General features: G+C 44.9%; 1 protein-coding gene across 9 annotated transcripts in view; it reads left to right on the top strand.

Annotated features, from left to right (window-relative positions):
* The window catches only part of auts2a (activator of transcription and developmental regulator AUTS2 a), a 369,856-nt gene that overhangs the window by 322,566 nt on the left and 31,725 nt on the right, over positions 1 to 15,565 (top strand). For all 9 annotated transcript variants that reach the window (XM_083775547.1, XM_083775549.1, XM_083775544.1 and 6 more), the window contains one exon: positions 4,637 to 4,685. In XM_083775547.1, coding sequence (XP_083631673.1) covers positions 4,637 to 4,685 — 49 coding nt within the window. The remainder of the gene's footprint in view (positions 1 to 4,636; positions 4,686 to 15,565) is intronic.

Below are 15,565 nucleotides of genomic sequence, written 5' to 3'. Positions count from 1 at the left end.
TTAATATATTACATTGCCTGCACTCATGTTACGCTTATCAGTAATATTTTAAATGAGGAGAGAGATTTGGAATAATGGCAGCAGGAAGGCTCATGAAAAGAGAGCCAGTCTCCTGTGATTGCAATCTAGGAAAAGAGTTCCTGTAAAATTAAACCAGGGCTGCTGGGGGAGAGAAAAACATGCTTCTGGTTACTTTGAAGTGAAGGATCAGGGTTTACAAAAAATGGGGGGAAAAAAGATGACAAAATGTCAGCCAGAAGCTGATGGTCTATAGACAGAACTTCGATGCACAGACGGCAATTACTGGGATGCATAGCATAACTCCAGACGTTTGCGTTTGATCTCGGCACGTTCTCAGGCACAGCCAGGCACAGTTTTTCCACAACAGATTGCAATGTTTGTGCGTGTGTGCGTGCGTGCGTGCGTGCCTGCGTGCGTGCCTGCTGTCAGTGTTTCATTCGAATTAAAAATAATGTGCAGTGAGAGATCCGGTCGCTGATTGTTTGGCGGTGAGGATGTAATCACAGACTTGGGGTTGCTCTCAAATCTGATAATGAGCGTTTAGGATGGGGAGCGGTGAGCCATTCATCGCTGCTGCTGCTGCACAGGCCCATGAAGGGAGTTGGTAGCCATTTTCTTTCTGTGGCAGCGGTATAAATATATATGTTGCAGCCAGGCGTGTAATACATCTGAAAGAAAACCACAATAAGCTATTGATGTATCATCACGTTCTCCACATCAAAACACAAGAATGCCTGTGATAAAAAATGACTAGCTACCATAACGTTATTCCATGGGTAGATAATTTTAAACACGATTTTACTGGTTTCTTGTTATTAAAATGAAATCTGTGTCTACGCTACAGTAGTATATTTCAGCTAAATAACAATTATTGTTGGTAAAGTCATTCCATAGCCTGTGGGCAACATTACAGAACAAGGTCAATCTATTAATTTAAATTGGTTTCATAGTAACCAAGCAGTGATGCATATCAAGTTTGATTGAAGGACAGTGAATATAATGGACAAGGACAAGTCACATTCATTTAAGCATTTATCTGCTTCCCATTCCATGTTAAGTACTGGAGCTGTTCAAACTAAGTTCCTGACCTCAAGAGCAATATACAGTAGACCAACCCTGTTTTGCAGGAGCACCCAATGATTATGGGCCTGGCTGGCATCATTTACTGTGATTTGTAAAAATCACACTCGTTTGAAGTTAGGGGCGTCTCACTCCTTTGGTATTTATATTGTACCACATTACCTCACATGATGTTTACTGCTGTAAACACACATTAACCCATTCTGACCTGAGATCAGATTCATACGAGGTTTCCACTGGACACACGCTGGTCTGACGAACCCATTCTGACCTGAGATCAGATTCTAAAAATGTCAGTCGCTCTTCGATTTTTCAAAAATAGCAGACCTACAAGCTCGTATCGCGCCACTCGGTGGCGCGATATGAGCTTGTAGATCTGCTATTTTTAAATAGCTAAAGCATAACATGATGCCAACACCAAAATGGGTGCCCGGTCAGAATGGGTTAAAAGTCCATAGACCTCGCTGCCATATGAATATGTAATTTCAAAAGCCAGACGTTGGAGGCGCTAGTTCCCCTCAAAAAAGGCTTTTGTAAACACTGTTTTCACATACTTAATTTTGTTTCTTGTTCTGATTAACCTGGTTTTACACAACTGAACAAATCATTCAACATTCACTTGTTTGGCGCCAAATTTTAGACGATTCGTTGAAAAGTATAACTTTGGAAAGAATTAGAGCGATGTCCCCTCTTTAGAAGTCATGCACATTTACTGTATCTGTAGGCACACTGCTATGGAAGCATAAAGCTCCATAAACTGCACCACATACGTGAGTAGCAAATGCAGCAAGCTCCAGCCAACTGACCTTCCTCCTACTACAGGGATGGATTAGCACCCAACTAGGAGCTAAATCTGTTTATTGCTCCGTGTTGGCTGGCATTGAAAATCTTTTTACAATGTTGTGGATCCAATGACCTCCCAGGCTGTGGGTTAATGCCCATTAGAGAAGCTATAGGATGTTTGTGTGTGCATCAATAAGAGGATTTTCTAGGGACCGCATAAGATTAAGACTCCCAGATCGTTTTGGGTTTTTTTACTGTTTGTATGAAGCAGAGTAATCCACTGGGTGGTCATGCTTGCTTCCCCAAGTAAACATCCATCCCAAACATGCAGTGTCAATCATTCAGTGTCAATGCATAGTGTCACTGGTGGAAAATGGCTGCTAATCATGCTGTATGTCTGGGAAGCGCATCACTGTCAGAGGCATAGCTTTATAAGTTATAGGTTTATCTGGTTTGGGGCTGGGTTAATAGCTCCAACCAGACAGACATCAAATGGGATGCTGACTTAATGGCTAGATGACCCAAGGAGCTTTTATAGTACCAGGCTGACCTCCCTCTGGGACAGTGGAGTGGGAGTTTATCCAACAGGAAGACAGCGCCTGTGGGCTGTGAGGAGGTGCATGCTGCTCATAAAGAGCGTTTTGTTTTCCTCCCCTCACGGTAGCAGCACCCTACTGGGGAATTCATTAGTGGCTGACATCATCTCACTCTGTAGAGACTGAAAGAAAGAATATCATTCTGTGTCAGTACCTCCCCCTCTCCCTCCCTCTTCTTGCTCGATCGCTCTCTCCCTCTTTCGCGTTTCTGGAGCTCCACTGCCAAGCAGTGTTTGGTTTTTTTCTGAGTCCCGCTCACGCCGCCGTTAACGCGCTCGGGAGCTGCCGTGGAGACTGCATTCGGCGCTTCGGAAGCAGAAACGCGTGTGTGTGTTTGTGTTCTGAAGAACTCTCGGGGTTGAGGTTGAACCCGAGTCAGATAGGAATCAGGAGGAAGTGGGAGGAACCGAGCGTCAGGGCAAGCAGCACTCCAGCAGCAGCCAGTCCGTTGGATGAATGGGAATGTGTCTTGTGCTTGGAACGGATGAGGAGAGGGTCTGTCTGCGACGGAACCGTCCGAGACCGCAGCGGTAGACAGGCTTTCCAGCTGAAAACAGCACGAAATGCGGCTTGTACCTTCGATATTTTGGTGACAGGTCGTGCGATTCCGTCTCTCCCTTGCTGCAGAGGGAAACTGGTGTGGCTTTGTTGGATTGTTTGTTCAGTTGGACTGCGCTGGTCCATGGACGCAGCCCGTCTGCGCGCACCACCATCACGCAACCTTTTACGGATCCTGTACACTTCATTTTAAGGATATTTTTGATAGGAGAATATATGCTTTAAAATCACGTTGTGGGTTTTTTTCTCCAAGGAGCGACACCCGTGCATCAAAGGATTTTCGTCTCAGCGCTATTGCTGAAGCTTTCTCTGGCATAGCCTGCACATTCTCTCTTTGTCCAAAAGGCGCAGTAGCTTTGTGAGCCTTCTCGTCTTATTACATTGGATTTTTTTTCTTGGAAAGGCTTCTCTTCGCATGGCTGTCTTCAATTTAAACGGAGTAGAGTTCGCCGCCTTTATATGGATTATATTATATGACAAGCAGAATGTGAAACGAGGCTCTATTTATTAGAAAGAGAAAGTAATAACCTGACACATTTGCCATCTTGCCAAGCCACATCAAAGGTATGCGTGTTGCTTTGAACTGTGCATATGTTTTGTTTGCATATTGCGTGTTGGTTATGGTTATTATGGAATAAGGACACATCAGTCATCATGGCGAAAGATGCGCTTGTTGGGTAGATATATATTTTTACATTGCACCTGATTGGCATTTGTTCTCATGCGTGTATTGTTTACATTCTGCAAGAGACTTGAAAAATCCCTCACGTCGATATGCCTTGTTCCAATAGGCTACTAGCCTATTCACTAAAACAAACACACTAATTAGTTATTTTGGTTAATTGGGGATTTTCTCTCTCTCTCTCTCTCTCTCTCTCTTGGTCTGTTTCGCATTGTTTTTATTTGCGATAGTGTAGCGGCTGTAGCCACACCATCCCTGTCAACGCATCACCATATAAATATTTCCATGCATTAAATAAACGGATAAATCATAGTTTTCTTCTGTGGTGGGTTGCAATTTTGCAAATAAGGAATATTATTGTCACGACTCACTATATAGTAGCCTAGGGACTAGACTGCTTTGACACGATACATGCCGTCAAGAGTTTGCAGTGGTGCTAAAAATGTACCGATATTTTAATCATCCAAACATATTTGCGATTTATTGTAGGAAATATCTCTGTTAGACCTGGACAGGTTGTGCAAGTCAACGGGGCTGTTAGTCCTATTTCTATAAGATGTCTTTGTCGCGCGCAACCAGTAGTTACCTAAATCTTTCATCTAGTCGACGAGGTTGATATAACAATACCTCTTATACATTTAATATTATTATCTAATAGGTTTTAATGATATAAAACGGTGCAAATCGCATCACTCCTTATTTGCATGTAAAAAAGAAAAAAGATGATAGTGCGGCTCTGACAGAGAGCATTGCAGGGTAAACGGACTAGTTTGGCATGAACCAACATTGCCATCAAGTGGCGTCCAGGTGAAATGCCAACTGTTTTGCCTCAATATATATTGTTGAGCATTTATCTATGAAAGCCCACCTGTCCAAGGAGCAAGGACATTTTCTAATGACTCTTTATCTCTTGCAGGTTTCTGATGCCGGTTCAGAGAAATTTTTCAGCACAGCTGCAGTTAAAGGTATGGAGATTGCTTAATAAGTATGTGCATGTAGCTGACAGTCATGTTAACAACACTAATGTGATTTCACAGTATTTAAAAACGAACCTGCTCTGCCTTAGTGAGTGCTAGTGCTGACGTCACATTGTAGACTTCATTATAATCATATAATAGTGCGTTGCATTCAATAATTGATTTAGACAGGTCAGGTGTTGAGGTAATTCATGTTCTGTCTGCATCAAATTACTCTTCATGTGACCACCGCGCTCTGACTGTAGGTGCGCTACCCTGTCTGCATCAAAGAAATCAAGAAAGTAACACCCCTACTTGGTCCTGTTTCAGATTAAATCAACGTGATAACAGAAATTGACAGACTTGTTATTTTATAATCATCTTGAATTTTATATGTTTAATATAATTGTATATATATACTGTTTATATCAAGCCAGATACAATAGAACAGTATACATGAAATAGAAATGTAGCCATTTTGACATGCTTTTGTGTAGAATATTATCATTTAGAAATCTACTAGGGTTTGTATTGGAGATGTCCAAGGATGTGCTTATGCTATATGGGAAGGAAGCAAGGATGTTATCATAACCTTTATTTCAGCTCAGAGTACATTTTTCTTTCAAATTTAATTTTGGGGTTTATGTGCCTTTATCGATCGTACAGTAGGTAGACAGGAAACGGGAAGAGAGATGGGGCTGCCGGGATCAGGACTCGAACTCGCGACACATTGTCAGGTTACATTGGAGCCTAGGTGCCCCCCAGACAGCTCGGGGTACAGTTGAGGGGCAGGTCCTCATTTTTAATGTAGCCAAAGATAAAGATGTGCTCACGTTGTATGGAATGAAGCAAGGCCACGGAAGGCATCTGCTTATGGCCTCAGAGTGCAGACACCACATGTGACCTCATTATCAAGTCACTAATTTGCTGTTAAAGGCAGCCCCCTTTTCTCTGGCTTGGGGATAAATGGAGGTGCTCAGTGCGAATAGACATTCCTCTGTAATGGTGGGGAGTAACCATGCAGTGCAGGGAGGAGATTTCAAGACAGGGGGTTATGACCTCTTCAGAGCAGTGGCAGAAACATGGACGATTGGTGCCGATAGATGCATGTAGCCCCCCTCCTCTTCTTCCTGCACTTTTCTTCCATGCCGACCTCCAAACACATTTCCCACATTCTGGCCTTTGATTCCCTCCAGGGCTTGATTTGTGGCGTCCATCGGGGGGCTCAATGGCCATGCTTGACAGGGAGGTTTCCTTTTGAAGGCGCTTCTCTGTGGGAGAGATTTGGTTCCCTTGAAAGGATTAAGGCCCCCTTTGTGTGGCCTAAATCAACACAGGGCCGCCCTCTCTCTCCCTCCGTGAAAGGACCTGACTGGGGGAAACAGTCCACAAAATACGCTTTCTCTCTGCTGCATGGCAGTCCACTCTCTTGGCCCCTATTTCCATTTAAATATCGCCTCTTTTCTTCCCTTTTTACCATCCCGACCCTCCTCCTCTCCTGCCATATGCTAATGTCTATTGCTATCGCAAAAGGCGAGTAAAAGAATCCAGGTGCAGACGGAGTTGGGGCCACTGGTATTTTTATGGAGGGTCTTGCAGAGATTAAAAGAGCTGGCTGGGTTTTTTGTTGGAGGAGATTACTACCACAACGTAACCAAGCCTTAAACAGCTCTGACCAGAAATTGCAAAAGAGTTTCTCCATTTGTGGGGGAGATGAATGTCAATATTTGCCCAAGGGCAGGTGCAGAAAGTCTCTCCATTTGTTTTGCCGTTTGTGCTGTGTTGTTGGTACACAGAAAATGCTTTTTTGGGGGCTTAGTGTTCAGTATGGGGCTATTAAAGCGGGCCATGGCACTGAGTGAGTAAGCTAAATGTCAGGCAACGGCAACGGAAATAACATTCAAACACAGCCATAGTCAGTTTATTCTAGGGAGAGCTGCAATGATGGAATTGTTCTAAATGCTTTAGTTAGACATAGAGATAGAGATCAAAATATATCCAAGTTGTAGAAATGTAGAAATACTTGTTGAATCACATCTGGGAACACATTCAATACCACCAATACCATGAAGTCATCAGTATAAAAATGCCCGTTTTTTAAACACAGGATATTACTGTGCTGTAGAAACTACTGTAAGTGGGAATATAATACTTGCTGGTGTGCCGAAATGATGCAACAAGACTATGGAAACTTTGGTTGGAAAAGTGGTTGAGGGCAGTCTCGCATCCCTCTGAACATGGGTGGTTGTTAGCGCAAGCCCCGGAGCTCTCACTGTGGCTACTTCACATATCAAAAATTATAGTACATTTTCTATCCCCTCTCTCACCAGCCACAATGTTTTGTTTTTGTCATACATACAAACATACAACAGGCCCGTTTTTATTAACGACCTAGTCATGATTGACTGCCCCCTAAGCCAATGTGAGTCTGACCCCATACTCTAAAACGCCGCCTAAGCCAATTGGAGTCTGACCCCATACTCTGAAATGGCGCTGAAACGCTGCCAGCCAATCGCATAGTAGAGACACGTGAATCTATTCTACGTCCGAGCATAGACATGGTAACGCCCCGCCTGCCTCTGATTGGCCTTCCGACACTGCCCGTCTTGACTGTCCTCTGAGACACGAGATTACTCCGTGATGGGAAATAATACAAGAGAATGACAGCTTGTAACGCAGGACAGAATGCAGCCTTGTAACTAACTTGTAACTAAAACGTAAGTTTTATTTTTGTAGAAGAGGCAAACTTCTTTGCTTTGCTTTGATTGAATAATTGATTGAACATGTACGTTGTACTATGATTTGATTTGGTGTGTTCTAAATAAAGTATTATTGTATTAATCTAATTATAGTAAACTAGTACTATTATACTAAAAAGGATAAATATGAAGGGAAAAGAGACCTTTTTACAGTACAATAATGTTTGAAGTTTACACATACAAATAAATTACACAATAATCAACACAAACACTTTATTTAGAACACACCCAAATCAAATCAGATTACGGCGTAGTGTTCAATCAATTATTATTCCATCAAAGCAAACGGCATAAACAATATTAGTTTGCCTCTTCTACAAAAACAAAAGTTACAAGGCTGCATCCTGTCGCGCGTGCCAAGCTGTCATTCTCAGATTCTCTTGTATTATTATTTAGGGATCAAGAAGTCACGAAGTCACTTATTTTATTTATTTATTTATTTTCTTTTCCTTCTTCTCCTCCGTCCGCCAAAAATAGCAGTTTTGGCTGAACCGTGCAGTCAGTTTTCGCGAAACGTGGGAATCTAGTAGAGGGCCATGCCAAACATTGACCATGTGAAGCCCATGACCATTGGCCAAAGGGTGGCGCTATAGCACGGCTAATGTTATGAGCTAAAAAAATAAAAAAAGGGGGACAGTTGCACAACGGAGACAGCGCTTGTTTCACCTGATAAATATGACCTGAAGGATGATTGGAGGATGTTTTGTCTGCTCATGTTAGCTTCAAGCATAGGCCATGGTTATGAACTATAGATTCGTAAACAGCATACTACTTTTGTCTTTTCCTCCCTCGTTCTACTCACACAGGGTTCAGTTTGCCCAGGCACAAACCTTCATTAACTAACAATCACTAAATGTTAGATATAATTACAATGACTGTCAAGGCACCCGCATGTGCCTACAGCTAACGTTAGCAAGCCTGATTAATTTCCTCCCTGGGAGACATTGGACTGAGAAGTCTGGCGTATGCACCAGTCTGAACCGTGGCTCATTGTATTGCCTGTGGGTGAAATAAACATATTTTCCCATAGCTAAGCTGCTTTCAAGGTGCCATGTGTACAATCCAGACGTTGTTAAGGCTAGCACTGTGTGGGGGCTGAAGCGGGTTGGGGTGAGGGTGGTGCAGATTGCTTGGCTGACGGATTGTGTGAATAGAACATCACACATACAGATCTGTCATCTGATTACTGCCAGGTCCCAGGTTGATAATCTTTAGTTTCTTTCCTCAATTATATTCCCATTCTTTTGGTGTTGTTACTTCCCAGACTATCAGCTGTTAAATCAGCTAAATCAAAGCCAAGAGGCACTGTGTGAGCATAACCCGAGCAAACGATTTTAACTTGTAAAGTGATCAATTGAACTAAGTCATTCTCGTAAGCTTTAGCATCTTGTAACTTCTTGTTTCATATTTTATTTCTTCTTCTTCTTCGTCTTCAATAACTTCTGGATAACGTATTGTGTTCTTGGGCACCATACCTTTTTGTCATGATGCTGAGTTACAAAGAATTTAAGTGATGGTGGTTCTCAGCACTGATGTCACAGTACATTATAGGAACAGGAGATATTGCCCAAACTATGCTGCGCTACTGCGAGACCCTGGGCTTGTGCCAGCGCAGAGAGCACCACCGCTGAAGTGCTCTTCTGCCACCACCAACGAGGGTACTATTTACTAATGTGTGATGTGGAACTGGAAGGTATAATTTTAGCTGCGCTGATGGCATTGTTTAAAGCGAGAGCGTGGAGAACGGAAAAAGCGCGGCGCAAAGGTGAAGTTTCATGGCGGATAACCGAGCTGAAGAGCTCCCCTAGATTGTCATGGAGAGCTCTCGGCAGCGAAAATGGCCTGTGAGCGTTTAACGTCTGTGTGGGAGGGAACCGAGCGCTTGTTTTTCCTGCCTTGCTTTCACTGTCTCTCTCTCTCTCTCTCTTGCTCATTCTCCCTCGCTCTCTCCCCACTTCCTGAGAGGATAGAGCTATATTACTTCCAAGGCTTGCGGGGTCCGCCACCTGCCGTAATCTCGGGTGATATAGGGAGCAACAATCGCACCACAAATCACCCGAGCAGCTCCTAACTCATTCAGCCGACTGGAAAGAGGAGGTTATAGCCTTTTCGCAGCCGCAGTGTTGGTTTACTGCCCCCGGGCTCTCCTCTGCTGCCCTTTGTTTGACCTCTGCCGTCTGTGTGTGGGTTTGTGTGTCAAGGCTCCGCGGCAGGCTGTGGAACTTGACCTGATGCACAGTAGAAAGATGACCCGGCTCCCGCTGGCCTTTTTCTGCATTCTGAGGAATGACTGCAAGTCAAGGACAGTCTGTTTCCCTCTGCTTGGGGTAGGGAGGTCACCGACGGGTCACTGACCAACCCCCCACCACCCGTCCAAAGGCATAACTGTGTTAGAACAAGACTATATTGTTCAAAACGCAAACCTAATTCAGATCATATGAGCTGTTTATTTGAAAAGAAAAACCTGGATCTGAGCGATTCAGTCCAGTCGTTTGAATGGAATGTCAGTAAAGCAGATGTGAGTCCCTGTTCCTGAGTAGTCTTTATTGCGTATCTGTCTCCAGCCAGGGGTATGTAATGTGTCTCTAAGGGGTAAAGGAAGCTCAATATCCTGTGCTGGAGCTGGAAGACCCCCCCCCCCCCCTCCACTCCATGGCTGCGACTACACACACAGAATGGCTGTATTTCATAGCCATGAAAGGGGGCCGCTCCAGCGATGCGTCATGTGCTGACACGGCCGAACAAAGGTTAACAAATCAACGGCGGCCCTCGTTGATTTACTGCCTCACTGTGACAAACAATGCCCTCCTCCCCCGCCCTGCCTCTCTCAGCTCACTGAATGATGCACAGACACGCACTGACTGCGTGTGCGTACGAGAGAGAGGTTTAGTAGACAGAGGAGAAATAGCAAGGTTTCCTATGCTGCATGTTTCAACATAATGTTTAGATTATAGCTCTGATCACACTGAGCTCATTAGTCCCGCTTCTCGGCTATAAGGCATCAGCCTTCAAGCTCTGTGTGTTTGAAGAGATTAACCACTTAAACCCTATGTGATTAGTTGACCGGGGGCTCTCAGGCATCTATCCTTTCCCTCTAAGCCAGCGGCCTTTTGGCCGTGCACTCCCTGTTACCTCCTGACCTAGCTGAAAATTATACATTTGTATTAGGATGATGGCAAATAATCACAATGTCACTGCACTGAGAGACATGCAGCTATACTCCCGTATCTGCTCTATACATCTCCTTACAACAGTGTTGTACCAGATTTTGCCGTGTGTGCTAAATAACACCATAAAACTGCCATGACCCTTTTCATGTCACGCACCCCCTAGAGGGCGTTCACGCATCACAAGGGGTGCACGCACCACAGTTTGGGAACCCCTGCTCTAAGCCATATCTCTGCACCAAAAATAGCAGATCCACAAGAACACAACGCACCACGTTGCAATGCAGTGTGAGCTTGTAGATCTGATATTTTCGCCAAAGGTTCACCTCAGAATAGGTGCACTAGGGTTCATGTGCTTAAGCACTAAAAGTATTACCTAGTATTACTAAGTATTACTTCCACTGTATAACGTATAAGGCAGGCATTGTGCTATTAATGCCTGGAGAAAGTGGTTCATTGAGAGCCCCTGGGCTTTAACGCACATTCTTCATGCCAAAATCCATCACAACCAACAACCATCATGGGTGATATCGTGCAGAAGGATTATTATGGAATTATGCAGTGATAACAAAGAATGTTGCAGAAAATGTCACTTGTTTGCTGGACTCTGTGGAAGCAACTCGTAAATAATCAAAGGATTATGGTCTGTTATTACATTACATAGGGCTGTGAGTGAACACCATGGTAAGAAAATGGCATGCATTCTTGACGGGACAACTATTTGTCTTCTACTGGTTTACAGTACAGTATGTGAGCCAAGCACTCTCTCGTGGTAATAGTCAAAGTGTGCCTACCTTAGGACAGATCATGAGGCTGCAGTCTGTGGAGCAGTGATTGGGCCTTGCAGTGCTATAGAAATACGCACACATGGCCTGGGCCGCGGCTCAGTGGTCCAGGCACCCTGACCGTAGCCCGAGTCTGGCAGTGTGCCGCGGGTTTGACTCCTGATCTCGACGGCCTTTGCTGCATGTCTCTCTTCCATTTCTTGTCAGCCTACTGTCTGTCCCTCTATAAAAATATATATATTTTAAGACATGCGTATGTACGCACGCACGTACACGCACGCACACACACACACACACACACACACACACACACACACCCCTCCAAAAACACAAAGAGGTCATTCAGAGTTTGTTCCCCGAGTCCCGAGGTTAGAGACTTAAGTAAATCCATCCATCTTAATGCACTTATTTCAGCACCGGGAGAGCTGCTGGGGGACTGTGTAAACACTCCAATATCCGACATGCCACGCTAAGCCCAAAGAGCCTGGAACCCATCAGGCCAAAATTAAAGGCCTACATCTCAAACACAAACATTTAAATGGGCTGCACTCCAGAGATCAAAGTTAAAGGCCCACAGTTTTCCTGCCAGCAGCCCCCCCCCCCCCCCCCCCCATGTCTGCCACACTGAGATATGTGTCATTTTAGCAGTCACGGTTGAATGGTAAGCAACCCATATACTGTACGGGCCTGTTTCTCTCACGTCCCAGAGGTATAGCGGTCTAGGCGTATACTGTACTGGTCTATGTAAAGATTGTGGATTTATGTAAGCAGTCTTGGTTTATTGTGACATACTTTCTTTGGTTACAAAGACAATATTGGGGCTGCATGGTGATGAGATGGTTGCACGGGTTCTCTTTGACTTAGTTGAGGAATAGAGCATGAACTGCAATCAGCCCTACCACTGTATAATTTGTATCTTGAATAATTGCACATGGTAATTTGTTGAAACGTAATGATCGGGCAGGGAACACATGGACAAGTTTGCGTGTTTCCTGCAATAGAGTTAACGTTTCAAATTGAGACAGCCATAAGCCTGGAGTTTTGGTATGTGGGTTCCTTTTATAGTCATGTTGAAGTGCTGCCTCTGGAGCGGCACTGACGTGTGTATGATTGATGGTGGAGACTGGAGACATTATAGACCGGTGGAGGTGATGAAAGCACCACTCTGTCTGTCTCAGGGGGAGGTCCTACCCCCCCACCCCCCACCAGCATCACCACCGCCAACATCCACTGATCCAATGTGACATCAGCCACTCTCCTCCCAACGGTGCTACATTAACAGGGTCACAGTGGCACACACACACACACACACACACACACACACACACACACACACACACACACACACACACACACACACACACACACACACACACAGGCACATATACACGCCATCAGGACCAAGGCATTCCCAGTACACTGTTGGTTTGTTCAGGCCAATTATGCCTGTGTCAGTCTGTGGTCCCTGCGGTAGAGGTGACATTGCCAAAGAGGGGGAGAAAGCCGCTCTTTCTAATGAGGCCTCATGGCGGCTTAGGTGTATGTGCGTGCGCATGTTGTGTGCGCTTGTGCGCACACACAACATAATCACTGTGGAATTGTCTGTATGAAATAGCTTGTTTACTTGTCAAGGCCATAGGCTCTGCAGGTTGTGTCTTTGCCAAGGTCTTTTCCCTCCAGCCATTTCCATAACACTGCCTCCACCCAGCCTCCAAAAATCCCCATTTTAAGCTTTAAACGAACCACTGACACATGATGTCAGTGTGACAGGCTGATTTAGATTCTTGTAAATGACTTGAGGGGTCTATCCCAGAAATACAGCATAGCAGCTTTCAGACACATGTACTCAGATGTGATGGGATTAACACAGTGGATAAGATTTATGAGCTTGCGATTACTGTTCGCCGTAAAATGGTTCACCCCAAGGGTGGCATTCCTCTAAGCGGTGTGAAGAAGGATTTGGTCTTTTATATTTACAGCTGATGAGGGCAAGCTGGATATTAAATGTACCATAGCCCTGCTCAATTCTTGTTTAAAGAGACACCCGCTATGGATTTTATGATTCAAGATAAAGCTATTAACAACATGCATCGGGTCACATACATATTAAAGTCACAGCAAAAATATATACAAAGGCCAAATCTTAGATCACAAACTAGATATAGATACAGTGTGCAATGTGACACTGTTGATGCTTCTACTAAATAAAATGCGTAGATGCGTGACATTCATTCATAGCCATTACGTTTTCCTGCTTATATGTGGACCCTGCAGCCACAATCATCCTCCATATGGCAGCCCTTTCATGCATGAAACCCATTGGACCCCAATGACCCAATGTGGTAATTGTTATAATCCCTGACTGTGACTGTAGGAATCTTTTTGGTTCCAGAGAAGCTGAGAAATCAGTCTTTGTGGTTTACACACCGTCTGAAATGTGGTGTGTCTTCAGAAAAGGAAAATGTAGGGTGGGAGAATCCGTCCATCCTGGTTCCCTCGGAGAAGAGGTTCAGAGGTCGTGAGGCCGAAAAGTATTAACAGTTGCGCTTTGAGATTGAAAGACATAATAGAAGTAAAAGCACCTAAAGCTAGAGCATGGCTGGCAGTGCGAGAGAGAAGGAAGGAGGTCTCTGGCCAGGATTGATGAAAGTAAGGCTTTAATTGTTCCCTCAAGAGAAGAGGTTACCCCCTCACCTCCTCTCTGGTTCTCATAAATATGCAGGGCTGAAATAAAGCTCTGGTGGGCTCCGGGACACATTAGAACAGACTACAGAGCAGGATCCAGGTATGTTTATGGCAGCCCACAGGCCTCCACAGACACAGTTAACCTCACATGTGTTTCTGGTGCAACAGTCCTGCTCCCAAGATCACAGCTCTCTGCCTGGAATTAATTTATCCCAACCCCGGAGTTCATACATGCCACAGAGTAGATGGAGCGGGGAGCTGTGAGTCCTAGACAGCCGTAATGGAGAGGGCTATTACTGTCAAAACAACCAGAACAACATCGCCCCCTATTGCTGGAATGACGTTTGGCTATATTATGATATTTGAGAACATAGTGCCGTGAGGATGTGGTTATGGTTCAGTGGAGCATGTGTGTGTGACAGTGTGTGTGTAAAGTTATATATGTATAATATATTAGAAAGGGAATTTAAAGCGTGTGTATTTGATATAAACAAAACCCAACGAACTGCAAAATGTTCCTTTTCATCACCATCCATTGGTTCAACATCTCTGGCTTTTGGCCATGGTTCTTAGAAGCCTGCCCAAACACATCAACGTTCTCCGGCCTGTCGCCATCTGTTAAAGATTAGGCCGGCCCTGGCGGGAGCTATATGATTACGGGGGTTCCAGCGTCCCCGCTTTATTCCACGTGTCAGGTTTTAGTGTAAACACTGTCGTTCAAAAACCGACATCCCAGAAAGGGTACTTTTTTTTCCTCCTTTCTTTCTTTCCAGTGAATCCAGACCGATCAAGGCGAGAGTAAACGGGCCATTGCATTGGTATGATCTGTAGGTCTGTTTTTGCTCTTAGCATGCATTTTGGGGGGAGGGGGTTCGCTGGGCCATTTGGAGGTGAAGTTAGGAAACTCGTGCTTGGAAGCGCTCCCCCCATAAGCCCTGTGCTCGAGTCGGCGTGCAATGTGGTGTTATGATGTATGAATCCCTTGGCCATGCCTGACACTAGCGAGCCTGTCTGCATCTCCGCCTCCACCGAGGAAGGAGTCGTGGACAGAGGCTGTATTGTTCCTCTCCGTAACCCAAGCCGCAGGGCGGCCGCTGTCCAATGGGAGATATCAGGTTGTTCTCTCACCGCCGCCGCTGGTCGTAGCCTAAACTCAGGGGCTTGTTGAGGGAGCAGCAAAGCAGCTGACTGTTTGGACGACTCTGCACAGTTCAAATAAACAACTCAGGCTTAAGCCCCCCACCCCTCTGTTCTCTAACCTCTCCTACACAAGCCTCCCCTCTCCAAGGGTAGCAGTCCCACAGTCAAAGCTCATCACCGTCAAACCTGGCCCTTCAGCCCCTGGCTAATTTGTGGGCTTATTTTGAAAAGGGGGTAGGGTTGGATGACGCTGAGCTTGAAGCAAGAAATATGGAGAGAGATGACCAGTGAGTAGAGAGAGAAGAGGTTTTATTGTTGTATTAGATAGAGGGACGGATGGATACAATGCTAAT

This window comes from Protomyctophum parallelum, assembly GCF_964188405.1.
Source record: "Protomyctophum parallelum genome assembly, chromosome: 1".
NCBI classification, from domain to species: domain Eukaryota; kingdom Metazoa; phylum Chordata; class Actinopteri; order Myctophiformes; family Myctophidae; genus Protomyctophum; species Protomyctophum parallelum.
This window is presented reverse-complemented; position numbering and strand designations above follow the sequence as displayed.